Source organism: Cloeon dipterum, chromosome 1 (genome assembly GCF_949628265.1).
Source record: "Cloeon dipterum chromosome 1, ieCloDipt1.1, whole genome shotgun sequence".
In the NCBI taxonomy this organism is placed as follows: Eukaryota; Metazoa; Arthropoda; class Insecta; order Ephemeroptera; family Baetidae; genus Cloeon; species Cloeon dipterum.
This window is the reverse complement of record NC_088786.1, coordinates 13075998-13098887: the sequence shown is the minus strand read 5'-3', so window position 1 is coordinate 13098887 and position 22890 is coordinate 13075998. Positions and strand designations below refer to the sequence as shown.

The 22890-nt window shown below is 39.4% G+C and overlaps 2 protein-coding genes across 13 annotated transcripts in view; one reads left to right on the top strand and one right to left on the bottom strand.

Annotated features, from left to right (window-relative positions):
• The first annotated feature begins 2075 nt into the window (after positions 1 to 2075).
• On the top strand, positions 2076 to 7558 carry LOC135933882 (mucin-2-like). The gene is made up of 4 exons (XM_065479313.1): positions 2076 to 3688; positions 4237 to 4253; positions 5708 to 6022; positions 6217 to 7558. The coding sequence occupies exons 1-4, from the start codon at positions 2091 to 2093 to the stop codon at positions 7284 to 7286; spliced, it is 3000 nt and encodes a 999-aa protein (XP_065335385.1). The 5' UTR covers positions 2076 to 2090; the 3' UTR covers positions 7287 to 7558.
• Positions 7559 to 8307: 749 nt separating this feature from the next.
• Positions 8308 to 22890, bottom strand: part of dnc (phosphodiesterase dunce) — a 234198-nt gene continuing 219615 nt past the window's right edge. For all 12 annotated transcript variants that reach the window (XM_065497234.1, XM_065497233.1, XM_065497231.1 and 9 more), the window contains 7 exons: positions 20340 to 20433; positions 13343 to 13587; positions 13188 to 13286; positions 12863 to 13127; positions 12651 to 12805; positions 12287 to 12592; positions 8308 to 12139 (listed from right to left, as the gene is read on the bottom strand). In XM_065497234.1, coding sequence (XP_065353306.1) covers positions 11843 to 12139; positions 12287 to 12592; positions 12651 to 12805; positions 12863 to 13127; positions 13188 to 13286; positions 13343 to 13587; positions 20340 to 20433 — 1461 coding nt within the window. In that variant the 3' untranslated portion in view covers positions 8308 to 11842. The remainder of the gene's footprint in view (positions 12140 to 12286; positions 12593 to 12650; positions 12806 to 12862; positions 13128 to 13187; positions 13287 to 13342; positions 13588 to 20339; positions 20434 to 22890) is intronic.

Here is a 22890-nt window from a genome sequence, read left to right as displayed (position 1 = left end):
CTTAATTAATTCAAAATTGATAAAGATTTCCCATTGATCCATACAACTCTTCAAGAAGCATTTAATAAAAAAAGGCTTTTTTCATTTCAACATGGATGCAAATAACCTGCTCTTTGGTGCTCGTTATTTTGTTATGGGGTTTAAAACAAAAATAAGCCACTAATATTTTCAATCTATTTTTCTGGAAGTCGAGTGTTTGCTACTGCTGTTAATAATAGTATGTCAAACTCATATTATCCATTCAAAAATGTGTTAAATCATATCCTGTATTACTACCCAATTTCAAAAGTCAAATTTCCAAATTCCAGATATAAAATAAAAAAATTGCGCGAGACCTGATTTAAAATATTCACTATTTGACTCGTAGGAATGAAATTGGAGCCGTTAGGGGTTGAGGGATGAAATCCATTCTGCTGATCATCAGGAGAAGTCAAGCGGTATGCAGTTTCTGCATATCTGAAGGTTGGGAAGTTGGGACCCAAGATTTAGCGGTCACAACATTCGCAAAAACTGAAAAATTTGTGAATTTCGAGACTCAAAATTGAATTTCTCGAAAATGAAGCTGAGTGCTATCTTGAAATTTTCACAAAAGATCACATGTACCCTGTGACCACATTTGAGGAGCGCGAGGAGCGTTTCGGATTTATTTATCTATAAAATATGGTGCTTATTTTCAAAATCTCATAAAACACTTTCGAAATTTTTTAAAATGACCCTGGGTGACTTTTGACCTTGACCGATGACCTCAAATTTGGTGTTCATTCGATCGGGCTTGACATGAGGAATTCAACCCTTTAACTTTAATATTGCACCAACTCAAAATGAGTCGTTGCACTCTCAAAATTCATCAAAAATGTCCTGTAAAACACCTCAAAATATTTTTGGTAACTCGTTGAGTTAAGACTGATTGATAGTGTCATTTCGTCCGATTATATCTACAACGCCAAAACTATCCTGTGACCCGTTATTTACGCTCAATAAATACATAATTTGGACAAAATTAGTAACAATGACATAATTATTGATGATATCAATTAATCTCGCATTGCTAATTTGTAAATATCAAAGTAGCAAATCTAATTCTTCTCTTGGTTGAATATCTTATCATGCTACTGAAAAATACAAATGTTTAACCTTTAATTTGAATTGAATCTTATCTTAATTGAAAACTAATTTAATTGTCATGCAAACATCAGTGAAAATTCCGACACTTCAAGTACTTAAATTAGATAATGCCAATCACAGGAAGAAGTAAAAATCCGTGCATTTGGCTGTAGTTTGCCAAACGTTTAGAAGAATCCGTGCCTCCTGTATCGTTTGCGATAAACAGCAGCTAAAAATGAGATGTAAGTAAAGAACTTTTGCTTATTATAATTGAAATGAACTCTTTAGATACCATCAAATGTTTTGCTCCTATAAAAAATTGTGTGATTTTGATTTAATGATGGTCTTTTAAAAGGTCTAAATAAATAATGGTGGCTACCTCCAACAAGCAAATGGAAAACCCTTGCAAGGGAGTCATTAAATGGAATTGACTAACAGAGGCTATTATAATAAGGCCACTGTGCGTTAGAGAAGAGTCTACAACACCACCCTTGAGTATAGACAACGCACTTATTTTGAATAGTTGATGATTTTTTTCTTTTCTACGCGTAACATGATTTAATTACCATGGTAAATGAAACTGGGGATCAAGTACTTTGAAAATAAATCCCTTTTAGTTGTATTAAAAGCTTGGTCAGTGGTCACTTAACAATGTTGCCTAGCAAGCGGCAGATAAATGAGTTCGCAGTCATTAATGAAACGCCTCGCAATTAAGGTGTCACCTAAAGCCTTTAAACTTTATTCGTTTCCAGTAGTTGTAGTATTTTAATTCGTGCTTCGTGTTTTAAGCCAAACAGTTTTAAAAAGAAGTTTGGATTAATAATTGAATTGATGACAGTGGCTAAAATGTTTAATATTATTATACAATAATCATGTCTGTTTGCTTTATCATTTAGCCAACCCATACGACTAATGAGTAAAAACTTTAATCGTTTGCTCCATATAAAAACACTGAAATATTTTTAATTATGACTACATGGTACCATATGTTTTCGTTCACAGACCTTCTTCTGGCGTGCGCGGTGGCAGCGTTGGGTCATGCTTCTTTGGGTTTAGAAGAGCCTGATTGCTCCTCAGGATTTGTAGAATTTTATCCACATACCAGCTGCAATAGCTATTACCGTTGCTACAACGGACAAGCGATCACATTTAATTGCCCTGAAGGATACCACTTTGATTCGACAACCAATACTTGCATGCATGCAGAAGCAACGTCCTGTGCACGTACCCAAAGCAAGCGTGTTAGCATATTCGATGCGACACAAGCATCTCAACCGTGTCCTCCAGAAAAACCTTGCCCAAATTTCGGTTTTTCAATGCTCCCTTACCCTCCAGACTGCAGAATTTTCAAACAATGCGCCTATGGTTCAAGTATTCTTGTTTTCTGTCCTGATGGACAGGAATTCAACCCAAACGCTTTAGAGTGCCAAGATCCAGCGATAGCAAATTGCTTGGTTTGTAGTCCTACAACAATTGCACCAACTACCACCACACCAACCTCAACAACAACCAGAACAACGACAACAACGACGCCAACCACCACAACAACCACCCTAACTACCACGACAACAACCACTACAACAACCACTCCAACTACAACAACGACGCCAACCACAACTACCACTCCAACTACCTCGACAACAACCAGGACAACGACGACAACGACGCCAACCACCACCACTACCACTCCAACTACCACGACAACAACCAGGACAACGACGACAACGACGCCAACCACCACCACTACCACTCCAACTACCACCACAACAACCAGAACAACGACAACAACGTTGCCAACCACGACAACAACTAAACCTACGACAACGAAAACAACAACAACCGCTACTACTACTAAACCAGTAAGCACCACTACTAAACCAACAAATGAGTGTCCTGTGAAACCTCAATGCCATCCTTTAGAACTGACTCGCTTAGCGTATCCACCTGATTGTGCAATCTACCAACAATGTGTGCTTGGATTTTCATATTTGGTGCCATGCATTCCTGAAGGAACAGAGTTCAGCGTCGAATTACGACAGTGCGTGGAGCCGTCAATCGCAAAATGTCAGAAGTGCAATTCCGAGTCTACCACAACTGTTGCGCCGACAACATCTAAGCCAACAACCACCAGGCCACCTACGACAACAACCACTAGACCACCAACAACAACCACTAGACCACCTACTACAACCACTATACCACCTACAACAACCACTAGGCCAACAACAACTCCAATCCCCACAACAACCACTCCCAAACCTACAACAACAACAACCACTAGACCGACGACAACAACAACCACTAGACCGACGACAACAACAACCACAAGACCGACGACGACCACCACAACTTCTACGACGACTAAACCATCAGTTGTGTGTCCAGCAATCCCAAAATGCAGATTCCTTGAGACCACTCGCTTAGCTTATCCACCAGATTGCACTGTCTACCAGCAATGCTTTTTAGGAACAACGACACTCGTTCCATGCTTTCCCGTAGGAACAGAATTCAGCGTCACTGAGCGAAAATGCGTAGATCCATTAATAGCAAATTGCCAAAAATGTGATGTGCAATTAATGGTATAGTTGATCAATTTATATTGAATATTAAACTGTTTCATCATATCTCCCATCACTGCAACACAGACAAAAATTGTAATTTATTTTATCTCTGTCGACTAAATTAAATGTACTCCAATCAAATTGAAACAAAAAAATGCAAATAAGAGCGTTTAACGGTCAATAATTGATGAACTATATTTTATTACGGTATTAATTAATTATGAAACAATTCTTTCAATGAATAATATGTTTTAATAATTAAATGTGAAAAATGCACAAAATCAATGCAATATTAACGTTGGCAAATAAAAAAATAGTCGAGTCTAATATGGCTTATGATAAAACAAATTTACACGTACGCTAAAATTATTGCAGCACAGATGATTTTTTAATTCCGATAGGAAAAATCGATATGTGCGGCCTTGAAATGGCTGGTGTAAATTATTTCACTGCTCGATGATCCTGTAATTAAGTTACACTTCTTGAAAACAGCAAGTCATTGTTTAGAAGCTGCATCTCGACCGGTACAATTATCTTCTTGTTTGCAGATGATTCCGTGAATTAACCTTAGTGCTCTGTTCTGCTCACGTTGGTCTAGGTGGCTGGGTGCCATACTAGGGTGCCAAAGAACAAAATTATGTGCATGAAACTTCGACAAAAATGTTGCTTAAATATTCAGGATGCTCAATAAAATCAGGTTTGTTTTGAAAAATGTGCTTTTTAATGTTTGTGTAAAATTCTACACTATCTATCAAATCTAATTTTGTATTGTTTTCTTAATTACAAAATTTTATTAGTGTTTTATACTCTTTTTGTGTCCACTGCCGTTTTTGAGGATTTAACGGGAACATATGATCGGGATATAATAACTGATACCATTTATAGATTGATACGCTTGCTGTTGATTTATATTTTGGTCTTTTGCCAGATAATCTTCTAAGTAAAAATTCTAAGTCATAATAAATGTGGCACAAATGTAAAAAGTAAAAAATCAGAGGATAATAAAAAGCTACAAAGCAAGCAGAAAACCGACAAACACGACCATAGTCACCATAGTGCACGCGTCGAAATACACTTCATATTTAATAATGGCAATCACCAACACTTTTAAAACACCTTAAACGCTGCTTGTTGGGATTGGGTTCTTGCGTGGCAGAGTATTTAAACGACTTTGACTGCTTAAAAATAATTATTTTTCTAATTAATTTTTTTGTTAGAACGTGTGAGTCTTTGCAGATTGTGTGAAGCAAAGTGCTGAAAATTAATACCAGAGTGCATGCATGCAAATTTCCGTGAAATTTCGTTTGTTGAGAGATAATCAACTGAGAAGCATTATAACCATTATATAACCGTCAATTACTAAGAAACAAATCCCTGTGTTGACGGCGTATTAATATTGTCTAATTTATTGGCGTATTATTAGAGCTTTTAAGAACATATCTCGCATAGCAGGAATCAGCAACTCATTTATCTCTCAATGAAATTACAAATTACATGTGACGCGGTAATGTGCGTTCTGATAACTATAGTTTGGCTAAGGATTATCCACCAACTCGGCGAAAACTCAGTATCGCAGTGTGTAATCCATGGACGTATTTAAAGCTGCTGATGCTTAAAACAAATTCATTAAGAACTCTGCCTTCTTTTTGACAGCACTGTCTGATCTGCCACCATGATCCGTAAGACAAAAATATTTTCATATTAAATATTTACTTTTAGTACATGATTTAAAATTTGTGGCAGATGTGTATTACACTCTTAAACATTATTTTTTTGGTGTCATTCTACTACTAATAATTAATTTAATTTGTTTGAAAATTTGTTCAGCATTTTATTTCAGTAAAAGACCGTTTCGTTTAATTTGCTCAGCTATACGTCATTTTGAAAAATTAGAAATAGTTCGTTTCTAGATAAGTCCTTTTGTTGCATTTCTTTTTATATTGTCAAAGCTATTTAAATCACATCCATGTATAATTTTTTTGTATTATTATTTTATTCCAAAAGAAATAAAATATTAAGCAATCTAAAAAAATCATTTTCAGGGGTAATTGTAACTGGCATTCTGGTAGCGGTGAGCTTGGCACGATCATGTCCAGGAGCACCAAACTGTTTGTCAAGTCTAGATGGCCTCTACCCTCACGAAAACTGCAACCAGTACTACCATTGCCACAATGGAGTGAATTTTATTTTCACCTGCCCTAATGGAATGAGCTTCGACCCAGAAAGCAAAGTGTGCGACTTGGCAGTGAATGTTGAATGCACCTCTTGCGAATTTGAAACGAAGCTGGTCGTCAGCGGAGGTGGTGGAGGGGGCGGTGGAAACAGCGGGGGCGGCGGCGGTGGAGGTGGTAATTGCGGTAAGATCTTCTAAAATTTAATTCAACATAATTTTATCCGCAGCAGAGCTCAGCAACTAATTGATTAGATAGGAAAATTCGAAATTCGTACAATTTTTAACTTAACTTAAGTTAAATTTAACTAACAAACATATTATATTATAAATATATCGATCGTCCCAAAAATGTTTTGTTAATGGAAATTTTATTTCAAGGTGGAGGAGGAGGTGGCGGAGGTGGCGCCAGTGGAGGTGGTGGTGGAGGCAGCGGAGGTGGAGGCGGTGCCGGTGGCATTGGGGGTGGCGGTGGTGGCGGTGGAGGCGGTGATTGTGACCCAGCAACGACGACTAGGAAACCAACTACAACAACGAAACCCACTACAACAAAATCCACAACTACAACGGCAAAACCCACGACAATTACGACCACAAAACCCTCTTCAACTACAAAGCCCACCTCAACAACGACAAAAACCACTCCGACCACCACAAGAACCACCCCGACAACGACAAAAACCACCCCGACAACGACAAAAACCACCCCGACCACGACAAAAACCACCCCGACCACGACAAAAACCACCCCGACAACGACAAAAACCACCCCGACTACGACAATAGCAACGACAACTACTACCAGAACAACAACAACACTTATTCCAGCGTGCCCATCACTTCCTACATGTCCATCTCATGGAGCAAAAATGCTTCCCTATCCACGCGACTGCAGCAAGTATGTGCAGTGCTTCTTTGGTATTTTGACACTTGGTGAGTGTCCTGAAAACTACCAATTCAGTCCTTCTCGTTTGGAATGCCTTCCTGCAAGTATTGCGGGCTGCACCGCTTGTGGCACTAACACGCCGGCTCCTTCAACCACACTGCCGCCAACCACAACCACAAGACCGACAACCACTACCACAAGGCCGACAACCACGACCACAAGACCGACAACCACGACCACGAGGCCGACAACCACGACCACAAGGGCACCGACAACAACGACAACAAGGGCACCGACAACAACGACAACAAGGGCACCGACAACAACGACAACAAGGGCACCGACAACAACGACAACACCTTCCACCCCAGCCTGCCCAGAACAACAGTCCTGCAATCTGCTTGAGATCTCTTATCTCCCTTATTACGCCGATTGCAGCAAGTACACCTATTGTTTCTTGGGCATGGAGACTATCAGATCTTGCCCACTCAACTCTGAATTTAGTCCAAGGTATAAACTTTGTGTAGATCCGAGTATTGCGGGCTGCACAAAATGCATTCCCTAAGCAACAAATTGACGAAAAAGCGTCACTTATTTCACCATCGTTACTTCCAACGCAATATATGCAATAGTGTAGAAGATTATATAATTGTACAAAATCTTTGTCATTTGATACAGATTTTCAATTGGGTTTCATTATTTACATGGTACACATGTAGTCACTTTGTTCCATCTTCCTTAATTTCTGGAGTTTCTGATCTGCATTCAATTATTGTTGATTTACTTTCACTGTTCATGTTTGATAGGAAAATAAATGTACTATCTTCACTACTTAAATCTCGCTGCTTTTATTCATTTGATATATATACTATTCCCGTACCAATTGCACCTTATTACGGTTCTTAAATATTTCGTAGTTTCTTTACTAGATAAACACTATTCATATTTTGTTGGGCAACGGGTAATGTTTAAGTCTACTCGCGCGATGTTAATTTCAATTCTAAAACTCAAATAAAATCAAATTATGCAGTAAATAAAAAAATGAAATTAAATATCGTAGCACTTTTGAGGCTGTGTTAAAAAAAGCTTTCGTTTCATAATACCTGAATATAGCCTAATTTAGGGTCAAAATCAGATACGATTTGAATTTTCCAAACAAAATTATGCTTAATACCGGAAAATTTAAACTAAACGCAATGGCTCTATTTTTGGCGCATAATTAATCACTGAGGCTTGTGCGTGAAATATGAGATGAAATAATAACTACCCCGTTCTTGTACTGCACAGAAAGGCTATCCATCTTTTCCCATCGGTACAGACTGCAGAGTAGCAATTTGCATTTTTTAGTTTTTCACTAATTTTCCTGCGAGGTGTTTCATTTAATTTCTTTTTTAATAAATTTATTATCTTAGGATATTGAGCTAACCAAACTAAATTAGATTGGTCAGTTTTAAATCCTGATCTCAGAAAATGTGCGACAACTTTTTACAGGGCTGTTAACTGCATTGCCCTTTTAGTAGTATTTTGTACTTTAATAACTGCCTTTCTAAATTTTGTGTGGAAGTAATAAAGGAACGAAACAATGCTTCTTTTAGGAAACTTTAAATTTTTATTTCCTGGTGAGCACACAAACATATTTTGATGTTTCAAAATACCACAAGAAATAAACCGAATAAATAACTTTTGTAAGGGAAAATCCACAAAAATAGTTCAACTTAAGAGTTACACTTTGCATAAATACTTAATTGATGACAAACACGTTCTACAAACGTGTGGCATAATAAAACAGAAAACAAGTCCACCTTTTTGTACAACAGAATTATTCGAATCTTCAAAAGTCGGATTTGTGCTTTTTCTAACAACTGAAAATCGAGCTCAAAAGTAGAACAACACGTGTCTCTTTCTTTTCGCATGCAGAATCCCAATCGATAAATGTACAATGAATCGAAGATATACACGAGAGAGTGGATAAAAAAGTGGTGCCAACGAATCAAAATATATATAATATATCGTATAACAACTGCAACAACAAATCTCTCTCCTCATTTCTCAGCATTCACTGTTTAATAATTGTTTTTCTCTGTCTGCAATTTTAATTATTTATTATCACCACCATTCGTGTTACGCTGCAACTGAACCCAACATACATGTATTTTTGCTGTGATTTTGTATTTTGCGTTTATTATACACCTGCTTACACTTACACAAACATTTAAATACCAAAGATTATTCGACAGGATATTATTGGTGGCTTCTTAAGAGGTTTTGATTCTTTCTTTTCCATCGTCGCAATAAAAGCTGATTCATTTTTAGTAAAAATAACGTACGCGGCGTGTGTCCGAGCTATTCAACACAATTAACAAGTATACAGGGTGCATTTCCAGGGGCTTGGGTCTTTCCGCGCGCAAACGCCCACTGCGTAGTCAACAACAACAACGACAACAAAAATCGTCTTTAGCTCAACACTCGTTTCGCTAGTTCGCGTATATTCTTTAGTTCCTCTGAATTTTGATCTGCTTCGTTTAAACACCAAGATATTAGGAGGTTTAAAAATACTCTGCTATGTGGAACAGCGACTCTTTACTCCTCATTTTTTGTCCAATTTAAACACACATGACACCGCTTTTGTTAATTCTTTTTATTTTTTTACTGCGCAAACGATAAGTTTTGAGTAAAGAAAGCTGCTGTGTTATACAATTATATTTTGCTTCAGTCCATCAATTTATAATCACCGAAACTAAGTATCTAAGAATTTTAAATAGTTAAGGTGTAAGTGGCTAATATCCCTAACGAGCGTTTTTGCAATTTGATGCACTGGCTGTCGATTTGCGAGCAGAAACTCTAAAAAAGACAAGCCACTGCTGTTATTTCCACTGATCTGCATGATATGGAGTTGTTTTCTCACCAATGCGCATTATTTAGCTCACAGTCAGCAAAGTCTAAATTGAATCACATTTACTGAACCGAGAGTATTGTGTTTGTAACATTAGAAAAGCTGCAGCTGAGAGAGAAGAATGAATGAAAAACAGAAGGCGATTTCTGAGAAAGTTAAATAAAAATCAGTGTTGTGCGAATACAATCTATTCTTTTTGTATCATATATTACATTGTTTTTATCTTAAATAATTTGTTTTTGTACCACACAAAAGAACAACTAAATAGCAAAAGTCAACAAAGTTGTAATAAATCTTTTCATTTTAAGACCCTGCTTGTACCTCAAAGTAGCAATGCTTCAAATTGAACTTAATATTTTCAGTTTAGTCCTTTTGTTTGTTGAATCTTCCAATGACCAGCATCGAAATGACAAAAGTAATTAATATAGTAATTTTTCACTCGCTACAATCGTGATTCTTTTTCATCTCCATTCGCAAAATCGAAACTTGAGAAGGTCCAAACAAATTCAGTGTATGCTGTGTGTGTGTGTGTGTGAGACTAAATACTTAAATATCACTCGCTACAGAATTCCTTGTTTTCACTAAAATCAGCTCTAAATAGTACATTGTGTGTCTGTCTCAGTAGGTTAGTGGTTTTTGTATTTTCGCATTTTAAGATTTTTTATACAATAATTTCGTCGAATACGCACAGTGAGTTGTTGTGTTTTTGTTAGGGTAAACATTCCACACTCATTAATTAAATATCATCGCAGCAGCATTTTCATAATTATTCGTCTAAGTTTCTTTATACCTTTAAATATATGTTTATAATTATACACAACTTCATATCTCACCTCGCGAAAAAATTAATCATTAATTAGTCAATCAATCAAGCGCAATTTGTTTGTTTGTTTCTCTTTCTCTTAAACATAGCATTCTCCAGCAAAGTTCTCACACTAGGTCTTGTAGTGCTATCAAGTTTTACCTCATCGACATTCCCCAAAACCAAACACATTTGAGAAAGCAGTACTTTTACACCGTGAGTGTGTCTGTTTGTGTTCTCTTATTTAAACTTATATAAAATATGTATAAGCCTTGCTCAGCGTATTATGTTTAGGGCGCCGCGTGCAGTGCCTGATGGCCCGCATCATTGGCGCCGCCGCGGCGCCGCGCGACCGATCGATCGTAACGTAAGGCTGGACAGAATCGGGGCATTCAAAGGTGTAATAAATTTCTTTTGTAATTCAATCTTTGGTATTGCTGGATTATCTCTCTGCGAAAAGAAAATAATCCACGTGTGAAATCAACACCGCCTCAAATGAGTGGACAAAAACTGAAAATTGAAAATTTAACTAGTGCGTCAAAGAATTTATTACAGAACGAATTTTTGGAATAACAGGATTTTGTTACAAATAGTAAAATTTGAATTCAGCACACTGAAAAAGTGTGCATCGTCATAATTTGAAGTTTGAGGTTTTCTATTGAATGGGAACACCAGTGTTTTTGAAGTACCGTTTCCAGCTCTGATTGCAGTCTACATTTGAGGCAGTCTTGGCAAATTAAATACTACGAGCGCGTGCATGTTACACAATAATTAATGGTACATTATGAGATATGAAAATTACAAGGCCAGCTTGTAAGAACAGAAGTTAAAATAAAACGTCGTCATACGGCTGCGGATGAAATTACAATACACAACATTTCCAAAAATATAAAACGCACGCTATCTGTCTGTCGGTGTGAGTGAGAGTGTGTGCACAACAACTATTATTGTGATTCTGTGAGTGAGGGGTTGATGAGGATTGACAACAAACTAGCCAAGAGCAACATACTAGAAGTAATACAAACACGATGGCAAAAAAATAGAGAGCAAATGAATAAACCGAGAGGATCAAGCGTCAGAATCAATTGAAAACTGCCTTTCTGAAATCATTCGGCACATCCATATTCACCGTCGCTGTTCTCCGTTTCATATATCTTGTCCTTTCAATTATTCGCAATCATCTCTGCTGCACGAAAGAAGTGTAAAAATAAATATATCATCGTCGTTTCAGTGAAATGGTTGCTGTCTGAATGTGTGTGTCTTGTTCCTCCTCGTTATTATTTTTCTTTTTTACAAATACATGTTTTGTTAATAATTTCTTTACGTTTGCTGTTTATGCGCACAATAAAAAGATATATCATTTGCTCCTTAACCACCACTGCTGCATCTTCTCGTGCAGTTTCCTGCAGAATCCGACCAATCTCCGTCACATTCCATCCTCGGAGGCAGCCCCCGCGGCCGCCTCCTCCTCCTCTTCGGCTGCCGTGTGAGGCTCGTCCTCACCGGCATCGTCGTTCTCCTCGAGGGTAACGTGGAAGCGAATGCCGCCCTCACCGGAGCCTCCCGCCTCGTCTTCGGTCACGGCCGGCGGGCTCGGAGGGATCATGCCCTGGTACCAGTCCCTGTTCTCCTCCAGGTTGTCCAGGATGTCTTGTGCGTCCGGGTGCACCAGGTCCGCCCACGTTTCCCACAACGGGTGCACAATGTAGTCAATGAAGCCAACCTTAAAATTGCGAGTATGGTTAAAGATAGGTGAAATGAAGATTTGTTTACACAGATTTTATCTATATAAACATATCAAATTTACACAGATTGTATCTGAGTGAACACCAAAATAGAAAATGAAAATATTAAGAAGACTTAAACATACTTGTGACTTTTCTATTGTTGCTGAATGCCTATCACACATCGGACTGATGTCCATGTTTTGTTCTCGCTCCTTATCACCCTGAACAAAGAACTCCTCCATGATTCTGTCGACCCACTTTCTGTAGAGGGCGAGAGGTTTTGTCGGGTTGCTCAGGTCGGCGCAGTGCACCAGATTCTGGAGCACCTGTATCCGGTCCGTGTAGTTGTCCAGCAGCAGCACGCCCGAGCCGGCAACCTTCTTAGTCTCCACCATGGTCTTCAGGTCGGCTAGCAGACTCATGTGCTTTGACATATCAGTCGCCAAAACCTTAAAAACGAATAATTAAATTTTAAAATAAAACACAAGCTTAGTTTTTAGTGCTTACCATGTCGATTACCATCTTCCTGAGCGTTTGTCTCTGCTTTTTCCCAAGATTGACAAAAATATCGCAGTCCTCATTTTGTAACAACTTAAAGGCCACCGCCAAGTGATGGTTTTCTAATACTGACTCGTCATTGTACATGAGAGCGAGCTCTGAACCTGTTGATCAAATGAGCCGTCAGACCACAAATGGCACAAATGGTCGACCTCACTCACTTGAATTTATGAGGAACTGGTTGGTCAGTCCTGGATGGTCGACGTCGTGGATGGTCGCCGCGAAAATCGCGGCCACGATTTCCAGGGGGGTGAAGACAGACTCTAGGGCTGGCGAATTGAGCAGAACATTAGTCGACTGGGTGACGTCCGCCGCGTGGAGCGAGTTGTGGTACGGAACATCTTTAAGGTAATGGTCTTCCAAGGTCATCATCAGGTTGACCAGGGTCTTGGAGGGGATCATGAACGTCTTTAGAAGGTCACGGTCCTGCAAAAACATAGAAAATAGATAAGAAGAGGCCCCCACGGATTTGGCTACTGCACTCACTTGGAAAATAGTGTAGGTAACTGCAGTCAAAGGACGATTACACGAAAGGTCACCGATTCTGAAGATGTCAATGCCCCATTTATCAATATCCGCCAACATCTGCAAATGGAAATATAAAAAACGAAAATTCTTTCCGGAGAGAAATGGACACGTACCTGGCCGAGCTCCTCTTCGTGTGGTGTTTCCACGCCATGGGTGGGCAGCTTTTCTCCAGTGAAGCTGTTAGTGTGGCATAGGGGTCTCTTGACCCCCTGGATGTGCGACATGGTGCCCGGGCCATGACGGCCGCGCTCCTTCTTCTTGCTGGCGGCTGAGGCAGCCGACGTGGATGTTCTTCCATCAGGCGCGGTCCCCGACTCCTCGATGCGCAGGGACGGAATGTCAAGCTCCTGCTGCTTGTCTGTGCAAAACAGGATAAAAACAGGTGTTAAATGCCTGGTGATAGGTCAAGATAGAGGAGGAACTCTCGTGGGTTGTACAGCGATAATCGTTTCAAATTAGGACAACAAACACGCGCAGCTCAAACATCGGCCGGTCAAGGCTGCAATTTTGCTTTGACGTGCAAAACTCGCAAGGCTTGGGTTACAATCAAACTGTAGATCAACCTTGCCTGCGGAGCTTCACGATGTATTTTTTTCTAAAATTTCTGATGTTTCTTTCGCATAGTCAAACTTTAGTGTCATATAAGCTATCATGCTAAAATTCACCAGAAATTTTAATGCTAAATGATTTATCCTTGTCAAACTTTTGGTTCTGCATTAAAATTTAGAACCATAATTTTGTTTTCTCTGCATCATATTACGAAAAACAGAGTATGCAATCCGCTTAACTCATGAACTCTACCAGTTGCATACAAGACTGGCTGTTAATCAATAGTTAATCTCTAGATCAAAGGTTTTGATTAAAGGCAATACATTGTCCAAAGAATTCTTTTATCTCCCATTTCACGGAGTTTCGCTTGATAGATCTCACCTTTCAGCCGCAGCTTTACTCGGAAATACAGCTGGACGAACATTTTGCCCAAAAAATGCAAATCGCCCACCAAATTGTTGTCCGCCGCGCGCAGCCCGAATCCCATTGTTGGCGAAATAGCTCGCGTTTCACGACAGGCTCTTAGAGTTCAACAAGCCGGTTTACGTAAGTGCAACTCGTGCGAGCGACGTCATGTTCTCATGTTTGCCTGAAAATGGATCGAGTTGCACTCGCTCAGGTATATCACTGACTGCGCGTGAGTCAGGCGGCGAGTGCGGTTTGACGTCGCGCACCTGACAATGAGTGCGAGCGGAGCACACGCGCACGCGGACGAAATCGTCGCGATGCGAGTTAACGCAGGTGTGCAGAAGGTTGCATTTTTAATGAAATGGGTCACCTTGCCAGGGATGAGGCCTCCGCCACGTAGATAATGGACTGACCTAAATTGCACTCTCCACGCTCATGTCAGAATGATGTGCACGCGACAAAAAAAGAAAAACCGCAGGAATCACGCTTGAACGCTCACCGCCAAAGGGAGGACAACTCTCGCTTTTAGCAATCAGTTGGAAAAATTGCTACGAATAGTATTTTGAACACATGTTTGAACATATTTGCTGATACTTGGAATAAATAAATCAAATATTTTGACAGTCTATCAGAAAAGTTTTTTATTTGGTTGTAATATCAGTTCCATTTTTAAAAAGTGATTTTTCTACTACAGCTATCCTAGTTTGAGAAAATACTGTTATTTATAGGAGAGTTTTTCTTTCATTTCAGGGTTTGCTCTTGTTTATCATAGTTCTATTTTCATGTTATTGCAAATTTTTATTGCTTTGGCGGTATAATTGGGTTTACTGTGAAAATCTGAGTTGGAGCTTTAGATACGAAAAGGAAGCATATTTTTCAGAAAATTCATCCTTGGCCCATTTTCACGTGTTTCCTTAAACAAATTCCTCTTCACGGGCTAATTATTTTCGAATCTGCCAATTTGCAGGTCCACTTCCTCTCCAAACCGTAAATAAACACACTGGCTGTTAAATTAAAATAATGATTAAAGCACACTCGAGAAAAGAGCGCGGTGCCAGCATCAGGGTCAAACACCCAATGTTTATGATAAACGGCGACTGAGAAAGCGTTGGGAGGGAGAGGTCGATTATTACAGAGATCAGCATCTCTGTGCCCGCGGCCAAAACTGGTTCTCGGCATTGTCTTCTTGATCGCAATCAGCGCGCATTTTATTAATTTATGTGCGTGTTTTGAGGAAGCGCTGCAACAGGAACAGGTGCAATAATCATCGATCATTAGCCTCAATGGATTATTATGCCGCAGGCCGTTCTGACCGCAAAAGTGAAAAGCGGCCCTTGCCAGATTTCGGTTATTATATGTAAATCACCGGCGCGGTCAGGGCGAGAGTCCTCGCTAAAAATCACCAGGTCGATGAAGAATTATTGCTAAAACGCCCTTCGCGTAGCTTGTTGCTTATTGTGGCATTAGCAGGGAGGAGATAATAATCGTGGCCGAGTAATGAATTGATATGAAAGGCTAAGCACAAAGCGACCGAACGGCAATTACCGGCACAGCAGCCTTGCCACATGATAAAATAAGAAACTCGCAACAATTACCTACGTAGTTTGCAAACACAACCAACGTCATCCCTGATGTAGAGCAGAATATTAATTTCCGATTTCTGATCGAAGGGTTTTAATCAGTTGTAACAGACCAACATTATTTTACTCTAAATTTGTTGATAAATTAATTATTTGTCACCTTAAGAGCTTGACTCATAATGGAGACCAAAAGTTATAAACGTAGGGGGTTTCTCTTCAAGTGAAAATCGAGGACATTTTTTAAATTTATATTTACATTCAGGCCAGGTTGCTTTAATAGTATACTATGAAAAATATTTTCACGCGTAAAATTAATCATGCTGCATTGCCGTTTACTCGATTGCGCGCTATAAATAAACATTGAACCGGATTGCATTTTGACCAGTGATTCCGTTCTCTTCTTTAATAGAATCCTTTTTGTATCAAGCTCGAATCGAATTCTTTGTGTCAAAAGCGTTTCAGACGCTTTCCTCATTTTCAATCAAGTGTGCAAAAACGGTGGCATTCCCTTTTAGTCGCGACCTACTAAGCACTGGCCAAAGGAAACGGTTGCCTCGGTTCATTGACATCCATCATCCGCCGACCCAAAAGAAGTTAAAATGCAGAGAATCCACGCCAATCAAAGGAAAAGCCACAGGCGTCTGTCTCGTGTCTGTCTGACAAAAGACTAGGGTATAAATGCAATACAGCGCACTGCGCGCAATAGCGGTTGAGTCGAGTGCAAAAAGACAAATTGACAGGTGACTTACACGAGCATAATATGCAGAATGAGACATTTATGTTTCAAAATGCGCTCGTTGTATCTTGCTCGTCACCCTCGCAGTTTTCTCTCGTAAAGTTGCCCTATTCTCGTCATATCGCCGCTATTATTATATACTGGATCCATTGTTCGTGCCTCGGCGCTTCCTTCCCGCCAGTCTACTAGAATGGAGTCAATTGCAAAAGAGATAATAATGCTGCACGTGCCAATTACAAATTTATGGAATTTTTATCTATAATTTCCTCTTCGCTGCCAAAGGTCAAGGCAAACCAGAGTTGCGCTCAAAATTACGTGCTTTTTTTAATTGACAATAATTTGAAAATTTCCACAGAGCAACCAACAGCCTGTAATTATGTAACATCATTGGTTTAGAGTTTCCCGTGGAGTTTGGGGCACAGCCAGTTGACATTGTATCAAAGTTTCCTTGTCCGCAGCCTTTGAGCCTTTGTCAACCAACCAAATTTCTGGGAAACTGGTTATGAGTGCTTCGAGGTTGAAAGATCACTCTGGTATCTTCAGAGTTCAGTGCAAGTCAATACCAAGCTCACGTGCGCTGTTGTGATAATTAAAACAAATCGGAATCATTGACCGAAAAGCTACGACGCAGATCGGAGACTGGTAGAGGGACGCGCCTCCTCTCAGCCTCCATTCAAGGGACCATTCTCAGCAGAAATCTCCTTTGTGTAAGCCAATTAATATGAAGCAGCGGTGGCGGCAATCACGTGTCGGTCACGCATCTCGTCTGCTAACGATAACAATGTTCGCTCTTTGCTCTTTCAAATCGGATAATAACCAATATCGACTTGACTCGCCGGGTTGCATACATACGCACCGCTTCAATTCGATTTAAACGAATCAAGCTGACGAGCTGAATGCTAAAAATATCCGTCTCACAAGCGCAATAAAAGCGTCCAAACAAAGAAAACTGTGTCACTTGCACACATCAAAAGATATCATTTCTCTATGTGCTTTTGTACGCTCGATCCGTTTATTTTTTTCGCTCAGTAAGAAAACTAGTTCAGTTCTCGCCTGATTAATCAAACAAATAGGGTATGAGCTCAGAGAATTTTCTTGAAAAAAAAAATGATAAAGAGCTTTTATCATGTTTAGAATGATAAAGATATAAAAAATCAGCATGGATAAACTCGTGCTGCTCTTTGCTGGAGTTTTCTGGATTTCGAAATGATTCGCCCTTATTCCCGTTAGGAAACATTCATTAATTCTTTTCGATTCGGGGCAATGACGCCATTAAACTCGAGTTTCGTTTAGGTCGGCAAGCGACGTGACTGACAGCCAGTAAAAGGCTTGTCGAGCAACACCAAAATTTACTCGTTTTTCCAAGCACGCGGGCGTCAAGACATATGACGTCAGTGAATCATGAAATAATTAAATGTGAGGTGTAGGATTGTGAGTCAGCAACGTACAAAAATCAAATGTTCGCCGGCGCCTGAATAATAGGTACTGATACAGCAAGTTTCAGTGTGAACTGAAAGTGTGTACGAATTGCTCATGACTCATCTGCACATTATGTACATGCTGACGCTTTACGTTTGTACTTTTACCGCAAGAAATTGGTCCTTCCTTTGTCTTTCTTGAATTTTGGTATTATTTTGTTGAAATTTTTACTAGTTGATTAGGAATAAAATATATAAAAAGCAATATGAATATTTTTTAATTACGATGGTCAAGTAAATGAATACCTTGCGGTGTTCCGTTACTAGTGGAAAAGAATTTATCAGGAGTGAATGGCAGTTCGTCCAACAAAAGACTGCACGCAGGTTATTTCCATCAAACGATAAAAGTCTGCGGATATTCTTATCACGGTCAAATCCGAGTCTGGGCACGTTCCCCCGGGGCATTCCAACCTGGCCTTGCTCGTCATTTTCTTGTTATTATTTCCAATTCCTGGGTGATACCGCACAATGTAAGGTTCCCGGCACCACACTTTTACTCTCTGAATATTGATGAGTTTATATGGATTAAAAATCAGCTATTTTTACACGGTGATCGGCTGACCATATTATAAATAAGAAGTAAATTATAGCGAGGAGTATTATACACTGATTGCGGCAGTAAAATTTCCGAGAAAAGTAATCACTTAAGTTTGGTTAGAGTGCTCACTCGGCGAAAATGTCATTTCAATTTGATAAGCTAGCATCCCTGCTTCATCGGAATGCCTTTTGTCAAGTCCGTGAGCACGCTGCGCAAAACGTGAGTGCTTTCTTCTACGAAGCCGAGTGGGCGGATCATCTTTACACGTGAACTGAGCCAAAGTTCAATGTCAAGGTGCCTTTGAACAGAGTAATTAGCAAGGACGAGGGACGCAATTGCGATCCTTGAGAGGTGGCACGCATCCGGCCCCTTTGATCTCAGAAGCTTTTTGATTGAAAAGCAATTTAATTAAATTTCGGAGAAGCCGTGACCCTGAGCAAGTGCTTGTTGGCATGGGACGTTCGCCGCTCTGCGCTTATCTAATTGTCAATAAACCAGCCTTATTGCGGCGCAGGAGTAGTAAGAAGCCGTGCACACCAGAATCTCGAGGAGAAACAAAAAACGAATTGTTTGCATGGTCTCAAATAAAAATCTTATTTTTTGATAGAACAAAATATTTTATGGACTTTCTGAAAAAGTTGCAGAAGGGAAGTGCTGGCTGAAATGGAATAAATAGATTTTAAATATTTCCATTTTTAAAAAGTATTTTTAACCCTATATTAATTAAAGTAATGCTAGACTGAACTATCTCTATACGTACTGCACTGGCTAATTGTTTATCATTAGATAGACCTCAAATGAGGACTAATTGCGATCACGAAAGAAATCACCAAATAGTCCCCCCCCCCCAAATGATAACATTAAAATTGTTGAATTTAAATTGGGGCCCAAAATATTATAATGCCATCAAAAAAATCCGTTCGTATGAAATAATTAGAAGGCGGCATTATCTATTTACCCGATTAAATATGAACTTCCTGGCATTTGTGGCCTTACAAGCGAGCACTGAAATGTCTGATCAGCACAGAAATTTAATTTTCAAGTGAAAAAAACTGCAGATTATTAAGGCCTTCCTTTTCCTTTACTCTGTAGTTTCCCATGGCATAAATCACTGAAAGATATCCACTTCGCCCAACTTTCAAGGCGAATAGCCCGCGGCTCAGGCATTTGGTTGATAGCCATAATTTCAACTGACGAGTAAATTTTCAACGTCAGGGTGTCGTACTGCCAGTTGATAGCAAGTGAAATATTTGCGTGTAAGTAGGCATTCAGCCAACACGCTTCCTGGCGAGCGCGAAGCAAATAGAAAAACGGCAAAGCTTGCAAGTTTAATGGACTTTATAAACTCTAGCAGGCGGCGTGGCCAGGGTCAAGGGTGTAATGGTTAGTATGTATCTACATCCACTGCCAGCTAAAGCAAACACCTGAGAGAGAGATTTATTTTTATGCACGACACGCTCGATCACGACTTCCTCTCAATGCAAAAGACCGCGTGGTCAATAATTAATATAAGACAATCGTTCAAGTAACTGTTTACCAAATGCGCAACGAGATTTATTGGGACAACGAGTTGTTGGCGAGGAAAGAGGGAAATGAATGGGAGGATCCGAGCGAAATGTGTCAGCCTTGACCCGAAACATCGTTCAAAGTGGAACAGCGTGAATACAAAGATCCAGCGATTAGATCATGAACAGGATTGCGGGTGATTAATTAATCTCTTTGCATGAAACGTGTATATTTACATATCGCTTATCACAAAAATGTTTCCTCAAAAGAAAAAAACCTAACACTCAATAAAGATATAAACTAAAAACAACTCACCCAAGAATGTGGAACAGATGTATTCAGATATTTGATTCCCTGATTTGCTGGACTCGGAGAAGTGGCTGAGTTCTTTGTTGAGCATCCGTTTGAACTGAAACGAGATGAAACGTTTGGTCAAACATTTGTTAGACGACAACGCTGAGAATGAGGAAACCCGCCATTAAAATCGCTCACGTGCTATTTTTAATTGTGGTACACGTGAACTATCTACGTATGCATTCGCCGCCAATTCTAACATTTCATATGTAGTTCTTAAGGGTTATTTTCAGATGTTGTCCCTGCGAAGCGTTTCTCGCTAATTGACTCTGTTTAAATTCAAGGAACAAAATAATTTTTATAACTTCAAGCACGAGTTAGAACATGCATAGCATCGGTACTACCCATCTTAAATAAATATAGATTTTGCCAATTACGTAAATTGCTTTAGTGGTAATCCGCATAGGTATATTTTGGCAATATACGATTTATTTCATCAAATCAAATTGAGAGCAGTTTTCTCACCGTCTATCCAGACATACTAAAGTTCTTTACTGCTCTTCACTTCTAACCTATTCACAATCAAATGGGCGTGACATCACCAAAGGAACTACGAGAGGCTTTTTTGCCCCTGAAATAATAAACAGGTGCAAAAGAATTGTTTCAAACAATTTCTCTTAAGGAGGAAGAAAGGAAAGTTTGCTGACCGAGAGCAAGCCTCCGCGCCCGTCACTCTTTGCGTCAGTAAGGTTTCACGGAACAGTTTCTTAGATGTGTCTCAGCAGCAGAGAGAAACATCCGCGTTGTGTGATGAAAATATTAGTGTCCACACGAGGTGTTTGAGCGAGGAATTACATTTATTTGAGGAACACGCACGCCCACCTCGGAGGCGGCGGTGTGTCAATTAATCTCACTGCGTATATCCATCCATGTCCAACGCTATGCTGAACACTACTGGATTTTTTGAACGCAGGCTGGCTTATGTGGTGCATAAAAACGACGAACGCGTTCTGTGACCCATGAAGCCTAAATTCGCTGGCCGAATAATCCAGCTTTTTAAATCGATCATCAACGTGCATCCGTCATGCCAAAAGAGAAACACGATCGATCAATTGGAAATTCATAGGCATGGTCTTAATTCTTAATTCAGAATGCTAAAAAGTTATTTCGGTAGTTTTTTTGCAATTATTAGACTTCATGAGCACATTTAATAAATACGTTCACTCAGAGTTTGCAAAAATGATCATTTTATATTTTCAATTGAATTGTGAGGGGGAAAGGTCTGATGATTTGACGCTTTCCAATGTTTGCGAATCATTTACTTGTCTTCTATTCTGCACAATCAGCTGTGACATCACTTTATTTAATTGTGTGCATTGACCACGAAAGAATCATCACTTAAATCTTTGACCTTGAATGAACGGCAAAGAAATCGCTGTGCCCTAGTCGGTCAGTGAGCGAGAAAAGTTGTTGCTCTATGCCGCGTCCTCGCTCGCCTCTTTTTGACTCTTCAATCGTTCAATTCACAACGCCTATCGTCAAGCACCATTAAATATAGGTTATCTTTCATTTAAAAAGGACTCAATGTAAACAAGATGCGCGATTATCTGCAGTATTTCCTCTTTTACAACCCACACAAACATATAATTACTCATCAGTGTTGATGTCTGCATCAAAATTATCTTCCACATTCCTTTTCATCTTTCTTGCTTATGCTCTCTTATTGAGTCTGGGTTGTGGCAATAAACCAAAAACACCAATTTTTTATTTTCGATACTTATGAAATAAGCGTGAAGCAAGCAAATGAAGTTTAGAAATTTACAATCGAATATGAGTTAAATGCTCTGAATTATTAATGAGTGACTTAATTCACTGTTGCACTTTCCTAAAATATGGTTAATCGTGGTCAAATAAAATAAATCAAATTTAATTAACATTATATTTTCTCTTGAATTTGAGCTAAAAAAAACGTGCTTCTGCTGTTGACCCTCTTTGAATTTTGCTTTTAAATTAACTAAATTCAATTAAAAAAATTAACAGCCTACCCGTTTTGAAAAATTGCGGTGAATAAAGGGAATTAGCTTCTTGTCGGTTTCTACTGCATAAAAGTTGCCTTTTCAATCTAACTTGAAAAAAATAAACCTTTAATTTTTGTCTTTTATCCCTGTCCTCGGACCGGGAAGAGAGCGCACTGTACTAGCACGAATGCTGTAACCCGGGTCCCGATAGCACCGTGAACGGATAACATGGGCACACCAGGCCGCACAGGGACCCAGCCCACTCCGCACCGAGGACTGCATTTAAACGCTAGACATTCGTCCCGTGAAGCCAAATCACGCATGCTGGAAAGGTGCAAACCAGCAAGTAGCGAGTCGTATTAGTTCTTGGCATGTTTTGTGTTTGTTCCAATTTCCTTTAGGTGCAACAAATGAAAAAAATCAAATTGATCAATAAATTCATTGAACTGTACTTGCAGGTACATGACAATTAACTGTCTTGCTACGATCGAAAAACAACTTTGAACAAAATTTAAATGTTAAGGGGTCAGGGTAACAAATAATAATAAAATTTT

Bases quoted from the DNA above. Each gene is read 5' to 3' on its own strand.
- LOC135933882 (XM_065479313.1), top strand. From the start codon at position 2,091: ATGTTTTCGTTCACAGACCTTCTTCTGGCGTGCGCGGTGGCAGCGTTG. The intron at 6,023-6,216 runs GTAAGATCTTCT...TTTTATTTCAAG, and splicing joins CGGTGGAGGTGGTAATTGCG to GTGGAGGAGGAGGTGGCGGA.